Source organism: Rhinatrema bivittatum, chromosome 5 (genome assembly GCF_901001135.1).
Source record: "Rhinatrema bivittatum chromosome 5, aRhiBiv1.1, whole genome shotgun sequence".
NCBI classification, from domain to species: domain Eukaryota; kingdom Metazoa; phylum Chordata; class Amphibia; order Gymnophiona; family Rhinatrematidae; genus Rhinatrema; species Rhinatrema bivittatum.
In genome coordinates, this window is record NC_042619.1 from 130515427 (window position 1) to 130527996 (window position 12570).

Consider the following 12570-nt stretch of genomic DNA (forward strand, 5'->3'; position numbering starts at 1 on the left):
TGGATTCTTTCTGTAGTTTGAACTCTTAGGGGGAAAATGTCTTTTTTCAGATACCAACAGGGTTTTTGCAGTCCAGTCACACAGTGAGGATGGACAAAAAAACCTCACTAAAACACAACTCTCAAAAATCCAAACTTCATCACTGTAGTCTTCTCACTGGATGGAAATGAATAACCAGGTCTTCTCCCTCCTGCCCTGTGCTTATGGGGGTTGACTCACCAGCAGGAAAAGGATTCACCCAGGCACAACAAAATCTTGAAAAATCTTCTTACTAAGTCTACTCTCAGGAAGGGATAGCCCCTACCAGGCAAGGGGGGCACTGGAATTGGGCAGTCTCCCAACCAAACATAGCGCAGAGCAAAAACCAGCTCCTCTCAACAGAACCCAAACTAAACTAACCACACTCACTAAGGCTCTGCCCCCCTCCCCCCGCCCCCCCCATTGCAGGCATCCTCAGGGAACGGTATTGCTGGAAAATAGTCTGTCCTCTTCACTATCACTTATCATGGCAGGAATCTATGGCCAGCTAGTGGGAGACCAAGGGTTCCCCACATACAGATACATGATGCTAGGTTCCATGTTAGGAGTCACAAACCTGAAAAATGACCTCTGAGTCTTTGTGGACAGTACCTTCAAATCTTCGGCTCAGTGGGTGGCCGTGGTCAAAAAGGCAAGTAGAATGTTAGGAATAAATTTGGAAAGGAATAGAGAACAAAACTGAGAATATCATAATACCTTTGTATAGATACATTATGCAACCACACCTTGCAGTTCTGGTCTTCCGATCTCAAAAATTTATACAGAAAAGGGCAATAAAAATGATAAAGGAGATAAAAAAAAAAAAAAAAAAACAACTCCCTAATGGAGAGAGGCTAATCAGATTATGGTTATTTATCTTGAAAATGAGATGACTGAGGCTGTAGTTGAAATTGTAGAGACTAGTGAATAGCAGTGAATAGATAATAGAAGTAGGACAATGGGAAGAGGTAAAAAGTGATGCTTCTTAGGAGCTTGTAGAGAAGATCAGTTGTTAGTTTGCCAAGAGCCTTTTTGCAACTGAAAGTCCCTCCAGACAGCATGCCTTAGGTAATGGACCAATAGGAAAAGGAGATAGAACAGAGAGAGAGAGAGAGCAAAACAGGAACAGATCTAGTAGGAAGTTGTGAAACATTCAAACAATAGCCAATCAGGAAAAAGAGATCAACACCTTGCAGAGACTCTAAGCTATGCAATATCACAAGATGACACAGGGTTTCAGTATAATTAACATATAATACACGTTGGAGATAGAACAAACTGGCAGATTTAAAATAAATTGCAGGAAGTGTTTTTTCATTCACTGCACAATAAAGCTATGGAATCTATTGCCAGAAGATATGGTAAAGACAACTAACGTAATGGGGATCAAAAGAGGGTTTGGACAAGTTCCTAAAGGAAAATTTCATAAACATTTATTAGCTAGGCAAATTTGGGAAAGCCAGTGCTTATTCCTGTGAGAGAGATACAAGAAATAGATCAACTACTGAGGATCTGCTAGTACTTGTGACCTGGACTAGCCACTGTCAGAGACAGGAGACTGGGCTCAATGAAACTTGGTCTGACCCAGCATGGCATTACTTATATTCTTTTGTAACCTCCTCCTAGAAGTCACTGGGATTTTTCAGACTAAATGAGATAAAATAAATACTGCAAACTAGGGGAAAAATCCTTCTTCTTTCCTGCTCTTCTTTCTAGGACAGGAAGTGTAGACAAAAAAACTCACCCAAACCAAAAATTCACCTATACTTAAAAACACACAAAACACTGACACTCTTCTTAACCACTGGGTGTGGGTCAGAAGGTATGGTTTTCTCACTCCTAACTTACTAACCAGAGTTTTAACCCATATTGGATAAGAAGAGGGGAATTACAAAAAATCAGATCCTTCTTGTCCAACTCAAACCAAAAAATGCTATGCTGAAGCTACTTCTATGTAAGCAGGAAACTCCCAATGCAGCAAACTCCATTAGAGGTGCTGTGGCAAGATGGCACATTCCTCTAACCTATATGACTTGGTCCCAACACTAGGCCAGAATCTCTCATGGAGATCACCACTTTAGATATCCGCACATTTAGCTCAGGGACATCTAGTCACCTGCACAATCATTTACCTAACAAAACTGCTGAATTAATGCTCCACCCTGTGGAGATTTTCACCTTCCACTCTGTGGAGAATTTTTAAAGGAAAAGAACTACAATAGAGGTTATTTGAAGGGTTTCTAAGCCTAATTCATTCCATTAGAATGAATTGTGTTCCGTCTGTATACAACAATTTAAGAAAGGACCAAACATATTTCATTGTGTGGGCTTATTATGTGATACATCAGTAACAACCATAATATATGAATTTATTTAAAAATGTATACCTGCTGTATCTACAATACTGTATCATCTCTCCTTTTTACTGTCAGGTTATCGTATGAGGTTGGGATCCAGCACAGACAAAAAAGATTCAGGTCGTTTTCATGTTGATTTTGCTCAGGCACGGGATGATTTTTATGAATGGGAATGTAAACAAAGAATGTTCGCCAGGGAAGAACGTCATAGGCGCAGACTGGAAGTGGACAAATTACGACCTCCTTCTCCTCCAACAATAATGCATTACTCAGATCATGAAGCTACTTTGTTGGCTGAAAAACTTAAAGGTAATGGAGTGACTTAATTGTTTAGGTTATTACAAATATTGGTATGTTTGGATTCTAGTGATGACTACCTTATTTTTCTGTATGTATTCCTGGCCACCTGCTTCCACTACGATTATACTTAGTTCTCGATTCTCTAGAAAACCTGAGCAGAATGCCTGCTGCAAAATAAGATATTGGGCTGACTCGGGAGTGATACTCTCTGTTCCATGGAGATTTACTCCTATTTTGTATATCTCCGAATTTACTGAATAGAGGCCATACCATTTCTTTGGTTTTGCTTTACCAGTAGCTTTCCAAGCTTAAGAAAAGATTGCAAGTGTTTTCTCGAATGTTTTCCAGGTTTAACCAATTAAAAATTTTGCAAAATATAGCCGGCTTTGGCAAACTTCTTGGAAAGTAAACATAGCATCATAACGGCAGAAAAAGACTATATGGCCCATCCAGTCTGCCCATCCATTCAAATAAATTTAGCATCACTTCCTTTAAGATGTCCTGAGGTCAATATTAAAAAGCCATTTAGATGGATAACTCACAAGTTATTCATCTAAATGGCAAATATGTCATATTCAACTACTTATCCAACTAAATTATAGTCGAATAACTACTTAACCGGATATAATTTAGCTGGATTAAAAAAAAGGGAATTTCAGGGAGGAGTTGAATTATCCGGCTAATGTAGACGAATATCACATATATCTGGCTACATTAGCTGAATAATTTTAGACCTGTTCAGAAGCAGATATAAAGTTATCTGGACTTATGTGGTTGGATAACTTGCTATTTATCCGGATATTTTTAAAAGATATCTAGGTATGTAGCATCAAGAAAGTAAAAAAATCCCAAAACAAAATATCGGGCCCCTCGCCCAATTTCCTTCCACCCACCATCAACAAATAGTAAAGAGGCCACAGCAGCCTTACAACCCCCACCACACATCACCTCCTATATAGATAAAATTATATTTTCCCAGTTCTGTACTTCTCCCCACCCCCCCCCCCAGATTTAAAAGGATTGCAGTAGGCCCTCCCAGCCCCACCATCATGATGAAGAGGCCTTGCAACCACCCCAGATCCTCCCTCCATCTCCCGAACCTGCAAAAGCTCCACCTGGAGCAGGTCCAAACTTACCCGCTCCCAGCGACATCCAGCTCAGCCTCTGTCAAAGCTGCACTGGAAGTGTAACCTACACTTGGTTTACACTTCCAGTGCTAGAAGGGTACTTACTCACTTCCTGCATTCTCCCTTGATCCAACTCTCTGGTAACCCAATCAAAGAAATTGATCAGATTTGTCTGACAAGATTTACCTCTGGTAAAACCACGCTGCCTCAGATCTTGAAATCCATTGGAATGGATTCCAAAAATTGCACTATCCTCTGTTTTAGCAGCGATTCTATTAGTTTGCTCACCACTGAGATCAGACTAACTCACCTGGAGTTCCCAGCCTCCTCCTTACTTAAACCTTTATCATTAGGAACCACATGTGCCCTTTTCCAGTCCTCTGGAACTACTCCAGACTCCAAGGAAGTATTGAAAGGGTCAGCTAGCGGAGCTGCCAGGACATCTGTAGGTTCCCTTAGCATCCTTGGCTTAGTATCCTTGGATGTATATCATCTGGCCCCATTGCCTTAACTACTTTAAGTTCAGTTATCTCCTCACATACACAGAGTTCTGAAAATCATATTTTTGTTTGTTTTATGTGGTCCTGTTCCATGCCTTTCTACAGTGAACACTGAACAGAAATCTGCAATTTTGATTTTTCCTCATCAATCTCTAAATATTTCTTCACCTTTCAGTCTCACAATGCCACTTTTGCACTTCCTTCTATCACAAACATATCTAAAAAAAAGTTCTTGTCCCCCTGTTTTACCATATTTTCTATTTCTGTTCTATTTGAATTTTCCCATTCCCGACTACTTTCCCAGCTTCTCCTACTTTTTCCAGATATTGTCGCCTGTCTTCCTCTTTTGGTGATCTCTTGTAGTTTTTGAATGCTAACCTTTTCTCCCTTACCTTTCAGCTACTTCTTTAGAAAACCATAATGGTCTCTTTTCCCTCTTCCCTTTATTTACATTCCTAACAAAAAGATTAGTTGCCCTTATGATATCTTCTTTTAGTTTTGCCTTCTGCTTCCCTTAGATTTTCCCATCCAGTTAACAAATCCTTGAGGTACTCCCCCATTTTGAGAAAGTTAGTTTTCCTGAAATCTAGGACCCTCACTTTAGAATGAACCTTCATCTCTTACATCCTAATGTTGAACCACACCATCCAGTGATCATTGGTTCCCAGATGATAATTCACTAAAACATCAGAAATAATGTCCCTGTTGGTAAGCACTAGGTCAAGTATTGCCCCCTCCCATGTGGGTCCCATTACCAGTTGACAGAACAGTTATGGCTTATGGTGGGCCATGGGCTGCTCCCGTGAACCATCGCACTTACCTCCAAGACCAGATCACCCACAGTCCATCCCGACGCAGCAGGATGCTGCCAACACCTTCTTTGACACCATCTCCCGCCAGCATGACAGGTCGCCAATGGCTCCCCTGGAGTACATAAGATTCTGTGTAATTTTTAGCTGTGTAATTTTTAGCCGTGTAATTCTGTGTAATTTTTAGCTGTTATTCTTTTATGAACTATTGTATTTCTTGTACTTTAATTTTGTAAACCGGTGTGATGGTTAGTCTGAGTCATTGGTATATAAACAACAATAAACTAAAACTAAACTAAACATAAGAAATTGCCATGCTGGGTCAGACCAAGGGTCCATCAAGCCCAGATTCCTGTTTCCAACAGAGGACAAACCAGGCCACAAGAACCTGGCAATTACCTAAACACTAAGAAGATCCCAAGCTACTGATACAATTAATAGCAGTGGCTATACCCTAAGTAAACTTGATTAATAGCCGTTAATGGACTTCCCCTGCAAGAATTTATCCAAATCTTTTTTGAACCCAGCTACACCAACTGCACTAACCACATCCTCTGGCAACAAATTCCAGAGCTTTATTGTGCGTTGAGTGAAAAAGACTTTTCTCCGATTAGTCTTAAATGTGCTGCTTGCTAACTTCATGGAATGCCCCTAATCCTTCTATTATTCGAAAGTGTAAATAACCAAGTCACATCTACTCATTCAAGACCTCTCATGATCTTAAAGACCTCTATCATATTCCCCCTCAGCCGTTTCTTCTCCAAGCTGAACAGCCCTAACCTCTTCAGCTTTTCCTCATAGGAGAGCTGTTCCATCCCCTTTATCATTTTGGTTGCCTTTCTCTGTACCTTCTCCATCGCAACTATATCTTTTTTGAGGTGTGGCGACCAGAATTGTACACAGTATTCAAGGTACGGTCTCACCATGGAGCGATATAGAGGCATTATGACATTTTCCGTTTTTGTAACCATTCCCTTCCCTAGGGATTTAAAGGGCCTGAGGTGGGAAAATCACCACAGAGCCCTTAGATGATGTCCCCAGCCTCTCATTATAAGAAGACAGCCAGGACACTCACCTGATGCCTCAGCAAAAGGTCTAGCTACGGTCAGTAGTGAGTGTTGCTTTCCATCTTGGTTGCCCAGCTTGTTTCAGTCATCTGTGCCCAGCCTATTCCAGTCCTTGTCTGACTGACCTGCTCCTGCCTTACTTGCCTGCTTCAGCCCTGTCTGTCCCTCTTCCTTTTCCTTGGATCGATACCTGGTTTCAACCCTTGCCTGGACTCACAATACGCCTGATTGCTGCCTGCCTTGATCCTTGCCTTGACTCACAATACAACCGATTGCTGCATGCCTAGGACCCTTTCCTGGCCTTGAACCACCTCTCTAGTTATCTGCAGAGACCCTTGCCTGAGACCTGCTGGCTCAGGCACCCAAAGGCTCAACCTGAGGGTAACGTGGACTGGTTAAGGTGGAGCAGCTGACCAGTCTCTGCTTCGCCTGGGTCCACCTGCTGACGGTGAGAATTTGCAGGGCTACTCACTGCAGATAGAGCCAATCTCACCTCAGCCGAAGGTCCTCTAGATATAACAACAGCTCTCCATCCAGAAAATATAGGGTCTTCCTGCTTCTTGAAGATTCTGTAGTTGGGATGTCCCAGTCAACATCTCTGAGATTAAAGTCACCTAGCAGCAGCACTTACACTTTCACAGCAATCCTGTGAATATCCTTTATTAAATCTCTATTCATCTCGTCTGTCTGTGATAGAGGTCCAAATTAACCCACCGAGACTCATCCATACCTCATAAGCCCAGCAATGCTGTTGCTTTAATACTGTTCTTTATATTAGGGATGTGAATCGTTTTTCAACGATTAAAATTATCGTCCGATAATGTTAATATCGTCTTAAATCGTTATAGAACACAATACAATAGAAATTCTAACGATTTATCGTTAAAAATCGTTAAATCGTGTTAGTGCGCACTAACTCCCGTTAGTGCGCACTAACAGAAAATGATACAAATTGACACTTTCCAGGTCAGTAAAGGTCAGTTAGGAATGAATATGTGTTCCTATTGGCTGGCTGCCCTCTTATCTATTGATGTTACCAAGGTTCCCACTGAGGTAATGGTTGGGGGGATGTGAAATGGAAACAGTTGGAAGCTTGACAAAAAAAGTAACGTGATGATCATCACTCATGTGACTAGAACTTGTTTGTTTATTATTTTTGTTATTTTTGTCAGGAAGCTCCCCCCTGTCTGTGAAGCCAGCCTCTCACTAGTAATGCAGGGAAGGAGCTGTATCACCCTTCACCATCCTCCCCCCCCCCCCCTCACCCACACACCATTCACTGGCTGGGACATGGGGAGGGGAGGAGTGAGGGTCAGGCAGCTCCCTCCTGTCTGTGAAGCCAGCCTCTCACTAGTAATGCAGGGAAGGAGCTGTCTCACCCTTCACCATCCTCCCCCCCCTCACCCACACACCATTCACTGGCTGGGACATGGGGAGGGGAGGAGTGAGGGTCAGGCAGCTCCCCCCTGTCTGTGAAGCCAGCCTCTCACTAGTAATGCAGGGAAGGAGCTGTTTCAGCCTCACCATCCTCCTCCCCCCCCTCACCCACACACCATTCACTGGCTGGGACATGGGGAGGGGAGGAGTGAGGGTCAGGAAGCTCCCCCCTGTCTGTGAAGCCAGCCTCTCACTAGTAATGCAGGGAAGGAGCTGTCTCACCCTTCACCATCCTCCCCCCCCCCCCCCTCACCCACACACCATTCACTGGCTGGGACATGGGGAGGGGAGGAGTGAGGGTCAGGTAGCTCCCCCCTGTCTGTGAAGCCAGCCTCTCACTAGTAATGCAGGGAAGGAGCTGTTTCAGCCTCACCATCCTCCTCCCCCCCCCCTCACCCACACACCATTCACTGGCTGGGACATGGGGAGGGGAGGAGTGAGGGTCAGGAAGCTCCCCCCTGTCTGTGAAGCCAGCCTCTCACTAGTAATGCAGGTGGGATAGGGCACTGCATGCAGGAAGATCACAACACCCCTGGTGTCAGGGTTAGGGCACTGTGTGCAGGAAGATCACAACACTCCTGGTATTAATAGGGATAGGGCACTGTGTGCAGGAAGATCACAACACCCCTGGTGTCAGGGTTAGGGCACTGTGTCCAGGAAGATCACAACACTCCTGGTATAGGATAGGGCACTGTGTGCAGGAAGATCACAACACCCCTGGTGTCAGGGTTAGGGCACTGTGTGCAGGAAGATCACAACACTCCTGGTATTAATAGGGATAGGGCACTGTGTGTACATGAAGATCACAACACCCCTGGTGCCAGGGTTAGGGCACTGTGTGCAGGAAGATCACAACACCCCTGGTATCAGGGTTAGGCACAAGTTCTAGTCACATTGACTGATCACATTACTTTTTTTGTCAAGCTACCAACTGTTTCCATTTCCCATCCCCCATATACTGTCAGTGGGAACCTTGGTAACATGAATAAATAAGAGGGCAGCCAATAGGAATACATATTCATTCCTAAACTGACCTTAACTGACCTGAAAAGTGTCAAATTATATCAATTTCTGTTAGTGCGCACTAACTCCCGTTAGTGCACACTAATCGGAAAAAACGATTTTTAACGATTTTTCAACGAAATAATCGTGCCTAACACGATTTTCTTCTCCTGCCACACGATTTCAATCGTTAAGACGATATGGCACACGATTCACATCCCTACTTTATATATAATGCAACACCTTCTCCTTTCCTTCCTACCCGGTCCTTCCTGAATAGATAGTAGCCAGGTATAACTATATCCCAGTCATGCTTTTCTGTGTACCAGGTCTCTGTGATATCTACTATATCTAAATCAGCTTCTTCCATGACTGCTTCTAGATCTGGGACTTTATTCTCTATACTATGAGCATTAGGGTACATAGCTTCCTACCTATTGCATTTTTTCCCCATATTTCCCATTTCTATATAAGTATTTAATGTTTTACTTACCTTAGGGTTTTGTTCACCCATATCTGATTATTCTAACTTAAAGCCCTCTTCAGTAGGTTTATCATTCTGTGTTGAAAGACACTGTGCCCCCTTCTTCGACAAGTGGATCCTATCTCTTCTCAGCAATACTTGAAATATCATCTTATGATCCAGGAAGCCAAAGCGCTTAAGTCAACACCATCTATGCAGCCATTCATTTATCTCCGGAATGCAAGCTTCCCTGCCTGGGCCTTTATCCTTAACTGGAAGGATTGAGAATACCACCTGTGCACCTATCTGCTTTATCCTCTCTCCCAGAGCCATGAAGTCACTTTTGATATGATCTGTACGGTAGCTCACAGTATCATTTATGCCAACATGAATGAGCAGCATTGGATGATTGTCACTAGATCTGAGGATTCTCATCAGTTTCTCCATAATGTCTTGGACTTTGGCATCTGGCAGACAGCACACTTTCCGGGACAATATGTCTAATTGGCAGATGCTCCTCAGAAGCGAGTCACCAACTCCGCCTCCTAGGTGCAGTGGTTGCTGTGCCCGGAGCTTTGGGGTTTGCATGTCCTGATTCCTCACATCATGGGATGACAATTCCTCCTCCTCCTCTTCTAGGGCTGCATACTGGTTCTTCAGTTCAAGGGAAATCTGATCCATGGTGTAGGGTCTAGTAGCTATAATAATCTGGGTCCAGCTGTCATCTCGTGGACCAGTTTCACCTTCCACTCTGCTTGAGTTTTCCATTTTAAATTTGCAAATATTCAAAGTTGAAATGAACAGGCTTCATCATGTTAATTTTTCAAAAAAACTGTTGGACTCTGTTAGACCTATTTGCTAAGTGGTAATAACATGTAACTGCTTTTCCGCACTATTGTTCAAGTTTAAGTTTATTTTGCACTCCTGTTTCATGTGAACCAGCATGATGGGACTATTGTCTTGAATGTTGGTATATAAAAAAACTTAAATAAATAAATAAATAAATGCTAAATGCCAAAATTGGTGCTTGGCATGTGAAAAAAAAAGTGTTATCTTGTGCTAGCGAAAAAAGTGCAAGCTATTTCTGCAAAACAATTTATCCACAATGTATGCTAAGTTAATGTGTTGCTTTATATGCAAATGCCTAAAAAGCAACTCATTAATATGCAAAAGGCTTAATACAGATCATGATAAATGTTGCAATCTATGTTAAACCACAGTGAATATGCCGAGAACATTGGTAGGCTAATATGTCTGCTGATGCTCTTGGGTTCCTCCCAGCCCTCAGTAAAGGGCAAAAGATTTACAAAGCCGTAAGTTTCACCAAAGTAGCTCCCCTGGTCACAGAAGCAACCCCCTCCCTGTGGGCCACTTCCCAAGAAATGAACATTGGAAGCTATGTCCCCTTGTTAAACACCACCCCCCAATAAAGATTCACCTGCTGCTCCCCACAAGCAACCCCTCGCGCTGTCCCGTAACTCAGTCGCTCTTGGCTCACTGGCCCTATCATCCAAAATTGCATTGGCTGGCCTGAGGCTTCCCTTTACTGACAATGGGTAGCCTCAGATTAGCCGGTTCCATTTTGGATGATGACATTAGTAAGGCAGGAGTAACTGGGAATCACTCTTGCTCATTTTGTTCCTGGAGGAACCTGAAGGGAGAAGGAAAATCGGGGGGGGGGGGGGGGGGAATTTGAGAGGGAGACTTGCCGCGGGGGAAGTCTTTTATTTTTGACTTTGTGGATTGGGTGGATAGAGTTCACGAGAATTCATTTTGGGGGGCCTTAGGTGGGCCTTTATGGAAAGGGGATTGTTGAAGGGGTGTTGCTTCTATTACCAAAGGTCAGGAGGATGCCGTGGAGAAGAGGTTACTTAGGTGAAATTTTGGACATGTGGAACTCAGGACTTTGTCTCTTTTGCCCTATAGTTGGGGTGAGGGGAAAGGGCTGGGTCTATACATTCCCACTGGATGGAACAGTATCTTGGTATTCAATAAACTGTGGGTTTTAATGCAGTTTAATAAACAGATCCCAGTAATTTCTGTTCTATGATTTCTTTGCCTGTCCTCATAGTTATAAACACTTGAACAGATGTATTTAGGTCAATATGTAAAGGCTTTGTCTGACTAGCTTTTGAATATTCAGATGAAAATAGATGGTGCTGAACAGGGTCGACTCAAAGGAATCTGCTGCCTGAGGTGAGGGATAAGATGGTGTCCCTGCCCCCACTCCCCAAGGCAAGGTATGGGTCAAATAATCAAGAGGGGTCCCTTTGTAATGTGGCCCTTTCTGTGATTTGAAATACTGCAGAAGGAGGAAAACAGGGAAGTGGCAGAGATCCTAGACATTGTGTCAGTGATAATATTTCTAGGAAGCTGGCAACCCTGCCACAATCCCGGGAACCCAACTACCTGCCTCCCAACTTTCTTCAGCATTTTCCCCCTGCACAAATGGGAAATAGGTGAAGGGGGGGGGGGGGGTCTGTGTGTGACGCATTCTCTCCAGGTTGGTGCAAGGCTATTAGGTGCCCTTAATGAACCTTAGAGCTATGCACCCTCTCCCTCCTAGCCTTCACCACACAACAATTAAAAGTTATGCATGAAAAAAGACATTCATAATCTTCTGAGGTAAAAATATCACAACAACATATATATTATTTTTACATGCACTGCTGTGGTGCAAACTAGAAACACTTACTAGCGGATTTTAAAAGCGCTACGCGTGCCAAAGTTGGGAGATGCCTGCGTGACTCGGCCTGGCACACGCCACACAGATTTAAAAAACCACACGAGTACATGCATATCTCCTGATATGTGCATAAATCAAATAGTTCAAAAAAAGGGCTGGGAGGGAAATGAGCAGGGCGTAGGCAGGCCGTGTCTGTAACATGAAGTCTGTGGGTGTAAGTATTTATGCACACAAGCATGCGCCGGGGTCCCCTACTGCATAACTTTACTTCTGCTATCAACAGCGTGTAAGTAGCAAAAAATAGTCCAGTCAGTGGGGTTTTAAGGATCAGGGCTAATAGTGTAAAAGGGAGGCAAGTTAGCTGGGGGGTTTAGGAAGTCCTATCCTTTACTGGGGCAAACTGGGAATGAACTGGGGAAACATGCAAAAGCATTGATGAACGTATCTACTAAAATCCCCTCCACTTATGCGATTGAGGCTGCATTTGCACATACATGCGCATGTCAATATAAAGTCATGTGCATATGTATGCGCATATAGCTGATATTATAACAGGCACATACATATGCATATATATGAGAATATGTTAGAAAATCACTACATCCAAGTGCTTAGTTTTTGGGTACTTGCCAGGTTCTTATGGCCTGGATTGGCCACTGTTGGAAACAGGATGCTGGGCTTGATGGACCCTTGGTCTGACCCAGTATGGCATTTTCTTATGTTCTTATGTTCTTGAGCTGGAAAATGCGCGCATATTTGTGGCTGCACATGGGTCTTAAAATTCACCTTTTAGAACCTATATGG

The 12570-nt window shown here is 43.3% G+C and overlaps 1 protein-coding gene across 6 annotated transcripts in view; it reads left to right on the forward strand.

Annotated features, from left to right (window-relative positions):
• Positions 1-12570, forward strand: part of ENOX1 (ecto-NOX disulfide-thiol exchanger 1) — an 838273-nt gene that overhangs the window by 597804 nt on the left and 227899 nt on the right. For all 6 annotated transcript variants that reach the window (XM_029602937.1, XM_029602936.1, XM_029602934.1 and 3 more), the window contains one exon: positions 2451-2684. In XM_029602937.1, coding sequence (XP_029458797.1) covers positions 2451-2684 — 234 coding nt within the window. The remainder of the gene's footprint in view (positions 1-2450; positions 2685-12570) is intronic.